At 43.6% G+C, this 15,103-nt stretch overlaps 1 protein-coding gene across 4 annotated transcripts; it reads left to right on the top strand.

The window, feature by feature from the left end:
* The first annotated feature begins 610 nt into the window (after positions 1-610).
* On the top strand, positions 611-14,614 carry GGNBP2 (gametogenetin binding protein 2). 4 transcript variants are annotated; one of them, XM_029964612.1, is made up of 13 exons: positions 611-718; positions 2,435-2,688; positions 3,505-3,603; positions 5,889-6,050; positions 6,137-6,250; positions 8,175-8,384; positions 9,432-9,606; positions 11,075-11,269; positions 11,818-11,968; positions 12,262-12,387; positions 12,466-12,617; positions 13,004-13,252; positions 13,936-14,614. In XM_029964612.1, the coding sequence occupies exons 1-13, from the start codon at positions 638-640 to the stop codon at positions 14,137-14,139; spliced, it is 2,172 nt and encodes a 723-aa protein (XP_029820472.1). In that variant the 5' UTR covers positions 611-637; the 3' UTR covers positions 14,140-14,614. The 4 variants fall into 4 exon arrangements, with proteins under 4 accessions (XP_029820472.1, XP_029820473.1, XP_029820475.1 ...); XM_029964613.1 differs by having other exon boundaries at positions 8,175-8,378; positions 13,936-14,606; XM_029964615.1 differs by lacking the exon at positions 5,889-6,050 and having other exon boundaries at positions 8,175-8,378; positions 13,936-14,606.
* The last annotated feature ends 489 nt before the right edge of the window (positions 14,615-15,103 follow it).

The following is a 15,103-nucleotide window of genomic DNA, read 5'->3' as shown; positions in this document are numbered from 1 at the left end:
CCTTTGTTTCTCAGTAATTTGATAAGAAATATTATTAATTACTTGCAAGTAATCACATTGTTCTGTAGGCTTAACATTTTACTCTGAGCCTCTTGAGAGTTGCAGCTGCAATCACACAAAACAAACTATGCCTTGGAGTACCTTGTTGGGTTAATATGGTTTTAAATTAGCCTTTGGAGGAGTCGACTCTGTCATTAAATTATTGTGGCTGTTTCTTCATAGCTTTATAAATTCACTTTGGCTGTTGGATGCATTTGGATCTCAATGTGTTGGAGTATGTTATTTTTAAAAACTGAAACAGGGTCTCAAGCCATGTAGATAATAATATAAATTCTGATGGTCCATTTAGCAACTTTTGCTTTCTCTCTGACAGCTATTTAAGAGTTGCCATTTATAAACTACCTCTAGAACATTGAATTAATGAAATATTTATTACTTTGCTGGGACATTTACTATCTTAAACAGTTACTTTTATCCTTTCCCAAGCTCCAATAATCATGTGGAAAGTGTGAGCATTTAAGATAATTTTTGTCTTATTTCTCCCAAGAAAGTAAAACAACTGATGTTCTGTGTTTGGCTTTTTTTTTTTTTTTTTATGAAAGCTCTTTTTGAAATTTTTTTTCCTCTCTTTCTACAGATGGTGATGGAATTTCCTGATAATGTGCTGAACCTCGATGGACACCAGAATAACAGTGCACAATTAAAACAGTTCATTCAGGTAAGTACCTACTCCTGTTTTTTACTTTCCTTGGGTTTGTGCTTTTGCTTCTCAAGAGGTTGTGACTCCTGGAGTGACTTAAGACACGTCAGCACCTGTGAGCAATCCCATGTTGGTACCAAAGTGCACTGGGCTCCTTTGTTCCCTGGATTTCACAGCATTTATTACAGGTTGTCCTGTCAGGAGGCAGTTGCTGCACGTCTGGTTAGGACTGAAAACTTAACCATGGAAACTACACTTTTCTAAATACATTTTGATTCTTATTTTCCTAACTAGTTTTGAACTGCTTTTTCAAGTGGAAGTGGGCATTGCTTAAGGTTGGGTTCCTGTGATTGGTGCCGTGCCAGGGTAGAATTCACGTGCCAGTTTATACTTTATATGTAGTTGAGTAGTGAGAGATGGTTTTGTGGTACCCCTGGAGCTTTAATAACAGAAATAAAAGTGCAGCCCTGGAACACCTGTAGCAGCTGCAGGGCTGTGCCCTTGGTGTCCAGAGGAGCAGCCCTGTTGCTGCTCTGCAGTTGCACGTCCCCTCTCGTGCTTTGCCAGCATGTGCTGCATGTCAGACAGAGCTGTGCTGTGAAAATAGCTCACTCCTGCTTTGCTGTGACTGGTGCCATTAATTACAGGAAAGAGGATTATTGCACAGTGATATTGCTTGTCAGATGATTTGATGGGCCTGCCTCCAGGAGCACCAACCTTAAATGTTACCTGGTGATAGCTCTATTTTCATAATGTGTTACATAAAAGGAGCTGAAAATATTTTCTCTTTTCAGCTGATGTATTGACACGTTCCATGGGTTTGCTGAGTTCTCTCATGTTGTGGGGCCTTTTCTTTCTTTCCCCAGAAGTTGTGACAAGGCATTTCTGCACTGGGAGTGTTTTGAGTGGTGTGATGTGACAATAATACAGAAAATACTATCGTGGCAGAACGTTCCCAGTGCAGATCCAGCTGTGCTTTGTGCAACCAGGGCAAAGTGACCCTCAGTCAATAAATACACTGACAGGATTCTGCTCTGACAGATGATGTTGGGAAGTGCCAGTGGTGCTGACAGCCCAGGTGTAAATGTGTGTGTTGGAGTGTGAGGAAGGGACTGTCTCTTCTGCAGAGCTGTGCTAGTGGCAGTTCAGTGTTGATGGAACAGCAGTGAGAAGGACTAGAAGGGTATGTGCTTTTTTATGTGTGCCTGGATGTGTTTGACAGGGGGACCAGGAGACACATCTACAATTGTTTATTGATGTCAGCAATATTAGAAGGTGTTGTCTTTAATGTTCTATGAATAGCACACATGGAGTGTTCACTACTGAAGTAGAATGTTTCACCCTGAGCAGTAATGTGTGCTTTCTTTGGTTTCAGCTGTTAGAATTGGAATGGGAACTGGCATTTAGTCTTCCAGGAAAAATATTGTTAAATTGTCTTGGTCTGAGCAGAACAAGTCTCTTGTAAATGAGATTTCCATAAATGCCAGCGAATTCATGAATTCCCTTTCTGTGTGCCAAAGATGAGTGTGAGAGTAGAAGATGCAAACTCGTGAAACCCTTTCCTAGAACATCTGTGCTGAGGTGGAGGAGAAGGGTTTCGCGATCGCAGCGGGGACAGGCGACGTTCATCCCGAGGCAGCACTGGCTGGTCGGAGCGGGAGGAGGAGGAAACAAGAGGAGGCAAATATTCTGTGCCTGGTTTTTTTAACACTGGCCCGTGTGGCTGTGTTGCAGAGACACAGCATGCTGAAGCAGCAGGACCTGAACATTGCCATGATGGTGACGTCGCGGGAGGTCCTGAGCGCCCTTTCCCAGCTGGTGCCGTGCGTGGGCTGTCGGCGCAGCGTGGAGAGGCTCTTCTCCCAGCTCGTGGAATCTGGGAATCCAGCCCTGGAGCCCCTCACAGTGGGGCCAAAGGGGGTGCTCTCTGTGACTCGCAGCTGTATGACTGATGCAAAGAAACTTTATACACTCTTCTATGTGCATGGGTGAGTGTCTTGGGACTGCCCGGGGGAAAGGAAGGCTGCTGTCTGTGCATTTGTCTGGGCTGCCTTCCTGGGGACACTAAATTGTCACATCTTGCATCTTAGAGTACATCCTTGTCATAGAATCATAGAATCAGCTGGGTTGGAAGGGACCTCTGAGATCATCAAGTCCAACCCTTGATCCACTGCTGCTGCAGTTGCTAGACCATGGCACTAAGTGCCACATCCAGTCTTGTCTTAAAAGCCTCCTTGTCTTTTATATCCATGTTAAACTAGTTATTGCCTAAACTGGGAAAAAGCAAACCCAACACTTAATCTGATCTTCATATCACCAGTTGCAATGCCATGATTGCAGTTAAAAGATACCAATATTTAAATATTGGCATCTATAAATATAAATATATTCGGCCATTAATCTGGCACAGATACTGTGGGGTTTTTGTGGTGTGTGGAAGAAGAGTGATTGTTTGCCTCGCTACTTGGCATGGAAAAAATAAAAGAAAACAATTAATTAATACCTGCCCACCAAAACTTTCTGTTCTTGGGTAGAAAGGTAACCCTGAGAAAGTGAAACCTTCTGGGTTTGGTGAGCACAATAAATAGCCCCAGTGCCATTAGTTTCTCAGATGTCAGCAGAGCAAACAGTGAGTGCTCAACACGCTGTGCCTTGGCCTTCCAGTTGGCTTCAGCTCCTTCTTCTTGCTCCAGTGAGCAGGAAAAGTAGGAGAGGTTAGTGCAGAGCTGAGGAGATGGAGATCTGGTAGTGTAAGAACAAGTGCTTTCCAGAATCCTAAACTGGTTACATTTCTTTTTCCATAGGTCCAAACTGAACGACATGATTGATGCAATTCCCAAAAGTAAGAAGAACAAGAGATGTCAGCTACACTCCCTGGACACACACAAACCAAAACCTTTGGGGTAAGTTCCGATTCAGTCTCAAATATTTTAAGAACCAAAGTATTGATGATAATTTATTTTTAAGCATTGAGATCAGTTCTTACACGATGATCTGTTTGCCAGAGTTAGCTGGATTATAGCAGACCCAAATGGGGGAGAGGAAGAGAAGCACCAGGAGTTTTGGGCATGCTCAGGGCACGGGTGGCTTCTGCACTGTGATGGAAAGACAAACTGGTTCTTATGCTCTAGACCAAAAGGATTGATCAGCAGATTTTCTCACATGGAGGTGAACGAGTACATGCTAAACAAATATACATCATTTTGCTTGGGATTATTAAAAATGCCTTGCACAACTGTTAATCAAGGGCTTTATTGTGGTCGGGTGCAGGGTTAAAACTGGGACTCAATAAAATGTGTTTTCTCAAAATGTGACGGCATGTTTTGAATACACCACTGAAAAATATGCATATATGCCAACTGGTTAACCAGAAAAACACTCCCTGTAAATCTGTTGTGGATTTTGGAAGTGGTGTTTTTTGTTGGGTTTGGGTTTTTTTGTTGTTGTTTTTTTTTTTTAATATGATGACCAATAAATTGGGCTCTTGTGCTTGGCTGGAGTGTCTAGACCTTTTTTAGTCAGTTGTGTTCTGCTCCTGGTTGAGTGTACAACCTGTAAAAGTTGGTTTCCAGTTACAGGACATGTATTTTTCTATGCAGATTTGAGTCTCTTTGGGTTCAGTTAAATCCCCTGGGATACCAGGGATATGGAATCTGACACTCAATTTTTGCTTGTGCTCCCTCAGCACAGTGGTAACTAATAATTATCTCCTATTATATTTTGGTTACAGGCCTTTCATATAATTAGTTTAAAGCTTGTGTTACACAGGATCATGAAGGTATAGGGGTATATATTTTTTTTTTTTTAATAAAGCAAATTCATAGCATTATGAGAGTGGGTTTTGTTTTTTTTTTTCCTTATCTTTAATAAGTTTAATATTTTCTGTGTGAGAACACACACCGTGGAACCTGCAGTTGGCATTTTGAGCACAGCAGAACAGTTCTCCAACTGAATGAATAGAGAGGAGAGCGCTGCCTTTATTTCCTCAGTTCATGCTGGAATAAATCCCCTTAGTGTTTTGGATGCAGATTAATAGGGAATATGTGGAAGAGCACTATTTTATTACAGTGCAAGGAGAACTTTTGGCTTTCTCAGGTACCGTGGCTCGTGGGCCATCAGGGTGGTTTGCTGCAGAAACATGACTTGCACTCCCTTGCTCAGTCAAACCCCTTTGTGCTGGGCAGAAGTGCCCAGGGTGTATCAGCACTGATATTTCTCCAAACAAATCTTCCTGCAGTGGCACAAACCCACTCCAGCTGTGCCGTGGAGGCATCCAAGGGAATTGTCTCTCGGAACAAACCTTATTTATCAACGTAGAGCTACTGCTCTGCTTCTGTGCAAGAAACTCCTTCAGATGAGTTGCATCTGTTGGGCATTTCATGCACACAAAAAGGGCTTTGAGTTGTAATTGTGTGTTTAATTAGAGGGGTTATGTAACCAGCTAATTCCACTCGAGGGTTGCTTGCTGTGCTCAGTTTCAGTGTCCCTGGGTCATTCATGGCTGCTCGGTGCCATTTGGGGCTCAGGAGCATTTTAAACTCTCAGAAGTGCAGGCCCTGTGCTCTGGCAAACGAGATCATGGCATATATAAGTACTTCAGTTAGGAAATAGAGGTGCTTCCTCCCATTTTCCTGCTGTGTTGTATCCATCCGTGAGCTCACACAGAAGTGATGAAGTGTCAGGTGTAGACAAGCCTGTGAGTAAACATGACATGTGATTTTATGTTTATTCTTTGCTCTATAATTTACTTTTAGCTTATCCAATGACTATGTCATTTTAGTATTTTTCTGGCAAATTTTTTACATTTAATATAGAGTTTTTTATGGGTTTTTTTTATGGTAGTAGACATGTGGAATTTGGGGGTTTTGTTTTGCTTTTTTCTTTTATTATTTTAGTGAATTATCTTATGAAATTTAATCTTAAAACTTATGTATGTTTAAAGTAATATTCTGAAACATTACTACTGGTTTTCAGCTGTAACTTTTAAAAGTCGTGACGAGTCTGGATTGTAAACGTGGACAGCAAAATTTGCATCTCATGATGCAGACTTTCTGACTCTCTGACCCAGACTTTCTTACAAGTTAAGGCTTAACCTGTAGAGAATTCAAAGTAAAATAAGGAACACAGCAGCATTTTCATAGGATTTGCTTAGGAAAAATAACTAGTTCATAATATATATATGTTATAGGTCTGAAAAATGTTTGGTAATACTATGTGACAGTGAAGGGAGCAGTAACAGACTCAGTACAAAGAAATTAAAAGCAGTTAAAAGTAGAGAAGACAGGAGGAGGAGGAAGGAGAGCAAGTGTAGCATCATTTTCTGCTATGGACCTTCCCAGGGAGCAGTCAGGTAAACCAAAGAGGCTTTGCTTTGCTTCTTTCCTAACCCCCCCCAGGGTAATGTGCAGCCTTTTGTCTCCTCTGATTGTTTTGCAGGGGCTGTTGGATGGATGTGTGGGAGCTCATGTCCCAGGAATGCAGGGATGAAGTAGTTTTAATCGACTCTAGTTGTCTTCTAGAAACGTTAGAAACCTACCTACGAAAACACAGGTATGTGAAAGGAACAGAGGGTTCCTTTTCAGCAAGACACCTGCAGTTTAAAAAATGCAATGAGTGAGTGATAAGTGTGTTCACACATCGTTTAAATGCGTGGAGGATTCTTATGCCAGCCTTTAAAAACTGAAGATCTTAGCTCGGTGGTGACAGAGGAACCCTGCAGGTTGCATTGGGGCAGTGGATGAGACAAAGATGGTGAAATGTTCTTTGTGTTTTACCTGTTGCTCCAGGTTATGGTGGGGGAAATGTGGAGACCTCAGGTGAAGTCATAGCTGTTTGTCTCCATTATTTTGGTTAGGATTAATTTACAGTTTAATGTGTTAAAACTGTGTATATTCATTCACTCTTTCACAAGTAGCCCACTCCAGGATTATGCTCTTAGGCTTTCAGGGAGTATGTGCCTGTTCAGCAGCAGATTTTAGGCTTGGTGTTGCCTGTAAATCACTGTTCTAAACCAGTTGTTTATGACTTGCAGTGCTGGTGCTGTTAAGTCCCTCTTGCAGGGCAGAAATGAGGCACTAAATTATAGTTGCATGTGTGCAGTAGCTGCTGTGCTGATTAAAAAGTTTTCGTTTCCAGCAGTCTCAAGGTTCTGATATGAACTGTGGGGGCACAGATGGGTGTGGGGGTGGCGGTGCTGTGGAAATAACACTTTGGAAACAAAATAACTTTAATCTCCTGTGACATTAAACAGGGCTTTGGCAGCGTTCCTGCTGCTAACCTGCAATAATATTGCTGTTTTCTTTGCTTTCACCACCGAAACTAGGCAGGTACCGTAGTTCTGTCACACAGCAAAGTGTGTTTGACTTGGTGTTGTCAAGCTGGACACACTAGCAGAGGGAAAAACACCATCCAGGGCTGGCATGGAGAGCCAGTTTTTCAAGCTGAAATGTGAGCAGCTTGTCTGACTTGCATTTTTAGAGTAATGCAGCTAGAGGTTTTGTAGCTTCTTGAAGGTTACTCCTCTTATAACATAGAATGAGCTTAATTTGGTTGTATTTTAATTATAACAGACTTTGTAAGTGTGCTCTTCTCACACATGAGCTGTCACATGTTTAAAATGAATGCGTGGTGTTATAAATAAACCTTGTTTGGCTATCAGCACAGTAATCTAATAATTCAAAATATGCTTAAAGGTGTTTGTAGTGGAAACAAACACTGCTCTTGTACAGCAGGGGCAACAGAGGAAACTTATTTCTTATCACTTGAGTACACTTTAAATAATTGCTGTAAGGTAACTTGGAGTGTGTTCCTTGAGAGGGATTTTGTCCTGGCTTGTACTAAGGATTCAGCTTGTTCACTGTTAGATTTGTGATCTTTGAATGAAGGTGCAATTGCATATCCACATCCATGTAGGAACTTCTTCATATTAACAATTAGCTTACCTTTTGCTTTGGAGCATGAAAGTTTTGATCCCCAGACTTTTATGTATGGTAGGTGGGATAATTCATACAGGCAATTTATTACAGAATCCCAGAATGAGCTGAGCTGGGGGGACCCACCAGGATCATCGAGTCCAACCCTCAGCCCTGCACAGGCCCATCCCCAAGGGTCACCCCCTGTGCCCCAGAGGATCATCCTCCAAACCCTCCTGGAGCTCTGGCAGCCTTGGGGCTGTGCCCACTGCCCTGGGGAGCCTGGGCAGTGCCAACCACCCTCTGGGGGAAGAACCTTTCCCTGAGATCCACCCTGACCCTGCCCTGGCACAACTCCAGCCATTCCCTGGGGGATGTCCCTGGTCCCCCCAGAGCAGAGCTCAGTGCCTGCCCCTCCTCTGCCCCTCTGGAGGAACTTCTAACTGCAGTTACAGCCAAAATCTTGTTACTTTCCCTTTTGAAGTGCCACAGAGCTCCCGTGCCCCTGTTGGAGCGGGGTCAGACGGTTGGTCAGGAGCTCAGCTGTGCTGTGCTTCCCCCAGGTTCTGCACTGACTGCAAGAACAAGGTGCTGCGTGCCTACAACATCCTGATCGGGGAGCTGGACTGCAGCAAGGAGAAGGGTTACTGTGCTGCCCTGTACGAGGGGCTGCGCTGCTGCCCCCACGAGCGCCACATCCACGTGTGCTGCGAGACCGACTTCATCGCCCACCTCCTGGGGAGGGCCGAGCCCGAGTTCGCAGGAGGGTATGAGTATGTAGTTGGCTAGAGTGGGCTATCTAGCGCTTTGCTTCTTTATTTTATCCTTCAGTGTCTTTTGCCAAAGTGGTTTTTTGTGCCTCCTGGCTGCGTGGTGAACCCGTGACTGTGAATGTTGGGAGACTCTGGAGGTGGCGCTTCGAAGTAGCCGAGGTTTCATCTGTGCTTTTTGACTTTCAAAGTGCATTTAAAGAAAGAAATTGCCCAGTGTCTCCTGGTTCATTGTTCACTGCTTGTCCATTGGGGTGTTCAAATATGCGAAATAGAAAGACAACCTTGGTTGACAGTTCTGCCAAACGCCAAGTGTTCAGGTTGATTTTGCTGCCATTTTTGTATTACAGTACTTTCTGAACCTGTTTTAGCATCTTAAAATCTCCCAGTGAAAATTACAGTTCTGAGCTCAGTATCATAGAATGGTTTGGGTTGGAAGGGATATTAAAGATCCTTAAAAGAGACCTTCCCAGTTCCAACCCCAGTACCTTTAAAGCTCAGTCACACCTGTTTAATTAAGAGGGTCAATCCTTTTATAATGATTTTCCCTCAGTAGATGATAGATTGAACAGATTGAGAGATAATGGATTGACAATGAACAGATTAATACAGAAATGTTTTTGCTTTGTACGGTAAGTAACGTATAAAACTTCTTTGTGTGTTTATCCAACTTCAGTTAACTGATGGTGAAGTATTTGCTGCAAACTCAATGCATATTTTAGGAAACAAAACAATGCATTAAAACTGGCATTAAAACTGCTGCTCTCTCCTGGTAAGGGCAGGGACTGATGGGTGACTCCTGAAGTCCGAGGTGGGAAGGCACAGAGCTGTTCACCAGCACAGTGAGCCCGTCAGGAGCTCAGTGGTGGCTTTGACCTGGTCCTTTCTATTTTGCATCCGCATGTGGCACAGCAGAGCCCGGGTGAGAGGCTGCTCGTGCCAACACAACCTGCAGCTGCACCCAAACCAACACGGCAGCCGCTGCTTTGATCCCTGGCTTGGCTCCCAGCTGCTTTAACAAGGCTGTGCTTTGGTTCCACTCCCGTGCAGGCGCAGGGAGAGGCACGCCAAGACAATAGACATCGCCCAGGAGGAGGTGCTGACCTGCCTGGGCATCCACCTCTACGAGAGGTTGCACCGGATCTGGCAGAAGCTGCGGGCCGAGGAGCAGACGTGGCAGATGCTCTTCTACCTGGGGGTCGATGCTCTGCGCAAGAGCTTCGAGGTAAGTCGAGTTTTACCTGACTGTATCTAACTCCATTTTCACTGCAGTTCTTTTTTTCTGCTTTCTCCACATGTTAGGCTTCGAGGGTGTTGCAGTGACTCCCTCGTTGAGTTGTGTGACATCCCTGCACAGCACAGCTGTGTTCTGATGTGAAATCTGCTGGAATGGAAAAGATTGAGCCTTGCTTTTACTTTCAGGCTGCGTGTTGTAGTACACTGAGCCTTCTGTGTTTTTAATTCACAGTTATTTCTGTGTTCTTCTACGTGATGGCATTTAAAGTAGGTCAGGTTGCAGCAGTTTTTATTTGGTTTATGAGTAAAACTGGAGGATGTGCCTTTGAATTACAGACATGATTGTTAACTCCTGCATTCCATGTGTTCCAAATGCACTCTGTGGCATCACATGGTTCCTTTAACATATACCAGTAGTTCATGTTAGTCAATAGTTGGTATGACAGATCTTTTTTGTTACCTTTATCTTCCCTTCATAATGACTGTTCTTTCTCAAAACTTCTAAAACATCAGAGAAGGAGGAAGAAAATCAGTTTGGATTTGGTCATAGTGGAACCCTAAACTAGTTCTTGGAGTTTTTTTACAAGTAATTTGTTTCTTAAATACCAAAAATGATATGGAAGTTTCCTTGGACAGGGAATGCTTCAGCATTTGTGTCAGGTTTTGCCTTGGTGGGGTTTTAAACTAGTAAAGTAGTATGGAGCTGAAAATCCACTGACATTGTAAAACTCAGGGAATTTTACTGGTATGCAAGGATGGCTGTGAATTTGAAATACAGAACTTATGTGGGGCTCTTTTCTAAACTGGGTAGGAATGATGGGGGCTCATTTTGGCTAAAGGAATTTCCAGAGTGATTTGGGGAAAAAAACCCTCCAAAATAAAAGCAAGCCCTCTGAATTTATTTTTGTCTCTGTAAGAGCATCAATCCAGAATAGTTGACTAGTTTAATTATATTCTGTTAACTCTGTACCTAGATGTGGCATTATGATATTTATTCTAAATTTAGTATTAAGGAACTTAATTAGATACTGGCTATATTTTGAGATACACCTACACTTCAGGTTGGACTGCCTAGGAAATGAGTAGATTTTTCACTGCTTACCCTGGATAAAGAGCTGCAGGAATCCTGTCCCAGTAGTTCTGATGTGGCTTTTTTGTGCTGCTGTGTTAAATAATCAGAGTATCTACCACGTAAACAGATCCCAAAATGCATAAAATTCAGCAGCTTTTCACTGAAAATTGTGAATCTGGGCCATAAGTGAAACACAGAGCTCCTCCATACAAATATCTTCAGCAGTCTGAACAGAGGGAATAAATCTGGATGGGCATTTTTCTTCTGTAGTCAAGAGTTGTGTTGCTGGGACTTTATGACTGGCTGCTTTCCTCCTCCTTTTTTATAAATGTGAAAGCTTGAATTGTGATAACTGCTATAAATAGATCTAACCTCTTGCAAACAGATGGCAGTGGAAAAAGTGCAAGGTATTAGTCGATTGGAACAGCTCTGTGAAGAATTTTCGGAAGAAGAAAGAGTGAGAGAGCTGAAACAAGAGAAGAAACGCCAAAAACGGAAGAACAGACGGAAAAATAAGTGTGTGTGTGAGATCCCTGCTCCTCTGCAGGCAACAGAAGAGAAGGAAATCAATCAGGCAAAGGTAAACGGGGCTTTCAGGTGCTGCATTCATCAGATCTCTGTTCATGGTAGGATTCTTGAGAGGTTTTTACTGTATTTTTGGGAACTAGTTTTGGTTACTGGTGGAATTTAAAACTTTTTCAGATTAGTGCAGCCTTTGTAAAGTAGTTACCTGCAACTCCTCAGCTTTTGGGGGCTCGGGGTTTCTTTTTTTAAATCCTAAATCTGGGGTTTAGCTTATGCCAGAGTATTTTTCAGCTATAACTCCTTTGAGATCACTTAATACAGGAAATCAAATGCTACTTGTAGACAATTCCCATCGAATTTTTGGAGAGGAGGAAGCTTTAATTGACTAAGTGCAATTATTCAGGATATGTTGACTGAACTTAGTTGACTGTAGGTCAGATTACTGTAGGAAGGTTGGTTGGAATTTGTTTAGTTGTCCTGTGTTTGTGAAGAATTCGAAGCAATGCTGTTATCAGTCAGTGCCAGCTGGTTTTTGTTGTGGAAGGAGTGTCCTTTGCAAAGCTGCTTTCAGTGCCTGCAAGTGTGTTTTGTTTGTGTTTTAAGGAGAACTCCAACTTCACAGAAAGCAGTTGCAAAGCCTGTGGTAGCACCGAAGAAGCCAACAACTGTGTAGAAGTAATTGTTACTAATGAAAGCACCTCTTGCACTTGTCCTAGTAGTGGTACCCTATTAGGTTCACCTAAAATCAAGAAAGGTAATGTTCATTGTTATTATTTTTCATTTTTAAAAACGTTTGCTTTTTAGGGGTAAACAGGGCTCAGCTATTTTTAAAAACAATTGGGTTTTTGGAGAGATGCTCCAGTGGAAGGTTCCCTTGGTCTATAGGAAGGTGTCCCTGCCCATGGCAGGAGGGTGGAACGAGACGATTTTTAAGGTCCCTTCCAACCTGAACCAGTCTGGGATTCTATGAATTCCTTTTTGTAGAGGCATAACTGAAGAACATGCAGCAGTTCCTGTGGATGACAGTGATTTTTGGCTCTGCCTCAGGTTTATCTCCACACTGTACTGGCAGTGACTGTGGCTATTCATCGAGCATGGAGGGCAGTGAAACGGGCTCTCGGGAGGGGTCAGATGTGGCCTGCACCGAAGGCATCTGCAACCACGATGAAAATGGTAGGTTTGGGAAGAAGATAATAAAGCTTTAGTGTCCCCAAAACTGCAGTAGCTTAGAATTAACATCTCCTTTTGCAGGAGACGATCCCTGTGTCCATCGCTGCGACGACAAGGAGGAGGATGGGGACAGCTGTGTGGAGTGCTGGGCTAACGCGGAAGAGAACAACACAAAAGGCAAAAACAAAAAGAAGAAAAAGAAAAGCAAAGCTTTGAAGTGTGAGAATGACCATGTAAGGACCACGGCTCTGCCAGATGCTTCTCTAAATGCTTACGTTTGAAAGTAGTTACACAGGAGGATTTTAAGTCCCGTTTGTGCTTAACGCTGAAAACGGGGTAACAGGGATCTCCTGTTCCCTCTCCATCCAAGTTTTGGAATTGAGGTCCTTCCTGGAGTAGGTTGTGGTGGAAAGAATCTCTACTATATTCCTAAGCATGTGCACTTTTGCTCACTCTCAGTGAATTAACATCCCTGCCCATCCCAGGCACACATTTAAAAATGCCTATCCTTGCTCTCCTTTGAACTCTCCCCTTTTCCCCCTCTGCTTCCGCCTGAAACTCGAATGCTCCATATCAAATACCACGGGGTAGTTCATTCCAGGCTTGTTTTCCATTTCAGATTCAGAAACTTGGAAGCTGTCTGGCAGATCCAGGTACCAGAGAGACCTCAGGGAATCTCACGCACACAGAGTTCCATCGCGACAAGACCAAAGACACACACGCTGAGAGCTGCTGTAGCGCAGACAAAAGCGGCCAGCAGTTGCCTTGGTTTGAGCATATGAAAAATGTGTCACAGTTTGCAGAACCTACAGAAATGTCACTCGTTCCTGATACTGGAAAAGGTGCCAAAAGCTTAGTGGAACTCCTTGTAAGTAACGGCTCCCTTGGAATTGGAGGTTGTAGCATCCTGCTTTAAGACTCGGGCAGAGGGTGGGGCTTAGAACTCAAATCCCACTGAGGAACTGTTGGACTCCCAGTGTTTAGTTTATTTGCATGGTGCACGTTCTCTGGGAAGTTTATGGCTGAAATGCTTTGCAGGGGAGGAGAAATTGTCCCTGGAATGCAGTGGCAGAAGTGTTCATTGTCAAGGGTTGCATTATTCCATAACATGAAGTGGGCATTATTGCTGCCCTCAGGCCTCAAATGTTACTTCCCACTGCAGGCTCCTTGGACAGCTTTCTTCTATCTCCCTTTCCTTTCCATCTCCTTCCCCTTATTTAGATCCTTTCTGCTTTCTTCCCCCCGTTTTTCCTCTTTCTTTCCTTCCCTTTTCCTCTTGCCTCTGCTTTTTTTTTCCCCTCTTCCCCCTCCTCCTTTTTTTTTTTTCCCTTCTTTCTTTCCCCTCCTTTTCCCCCCAAAAACCTCAAACGAAAATCATCCTCTTCCAATGGAAATGTGAATGATTTCCTGACTTTGTGGCTGCCTCTCACCCCAGGAAGCAGCAGAGGCCCTGGGTGTGAGTTGGGTGGCTGGAATGAGGCACGTGGGACTCGGGCTGTGTGTGTGCCCCCAGATGTGCTGCAGCTCTGAAATCCCCCTTCCCCTTGGCAGGACGAGTCCGAGTGCACTTCTGACGAGGAGCTGTTCATCTCCCAGGACGAGATCCAGTCCTTCATGGCAAACAACAAGTCTTTCTACAGCAACCGGGAGCAGTACCGGCAGCACCTGAAGGAGAAGTTCAACAAGTACTGTCGCCTCAACGACCACAAGGGGCCCGTCTGCAACAGCTGGCTGGCAACAGCTGGAGCCAACTGAGCCCGGCCCCCTCTCTGTCTGTCACTGAAACTCGAGATGACTACTGCGCCTTCTCCTTCCAGACTTAATTTAGTGACTTAACGGCAAAATTTTATCTTAAATTAATGTGATTCTTTTTTTCTTTTTTTTTTTTTTTTTTCTGTTTTTTTTTTTTCCTCTGGGGGAGGCTGGTGGAGGTGATTTCCTTAATTTTGTTCTTTCTCCAGGCTTGTATCTTTAGTTGAGTAGCTGTGCAAGCCTCTCTTCTAATTTAAGCCATCTCTTTTCAGTCAATGTTTCTCTTCCTGTGAGACTTACAAAGAAGCAAACTAGTGGCAAAGTAATGTTGTACCTATAATTCTGTACAGAATGACAAGGAGCTGAATATAAGATTTTACAAAGTAGACATCCATTTGCAAAATGTTTTGGATGTAATATGTTAAAGCGCAATGTGCAAAATTTAAATAAAGAATATTTATTAATATGCATAGTAAAAGTGGGTGTCTATATTTGTACTCTGAGCACTCCTTCCCAGCAGGATGAATTCCCGCTGGTCACACAGGTGGATGGCTGTGTGGAGGGAGGGGTGTAAGGTGAGGAAACCTGGCCTGGGAAAGGACAGATCCTTGCAAAAAGCAGTGTGCCAGGCTCTGTGCTTTTTGAACAAAGAGAATCACCAACTCCCCCACCCTTTCTTCTTTCATAAATATCTGTACGTCAGACTTTTCACAGGTTTGGGGTTTTTTTTCGTTTCTATTAATCTGTTTCTTCGCAAGTCTCTGGGAATTACTTGGGCATCCCTGACCCTTGTGAGGGGGTTGACAGCACCTTCCCAGAGCTGCTCTGCCCTCTGATCCCTCCCCAATCCCACACTCAGCTGGGGGTTGTTTGCAGGGTCTCTGCTGCATTCTCCATGGGCTGATTGGATAAAACAGCCCAGTTTTTTTGGGATGCAGGGCGCTGGAACGCGAAGCCCTTTGAGCTC

Source organism: Manacus vitellinus, unplaced genomic scaffold (assembly GCF_001715985.3).
Source record: "Manacus vitellinus isolate BGI_N305 unplaced genomic scaffold, ASM171598v3 scaffold_76_pilon, whole genome shotgun sequence".
Taxonomy (NCBI): Eukaryota; Metazoa; Chordata; class Aves; order Passeriformes; family Pipridae; genus Manacus; species Manacus vitellinus.
This window is presented reverse-complemented; position numbering and strand designations above follow the sequence as displayed.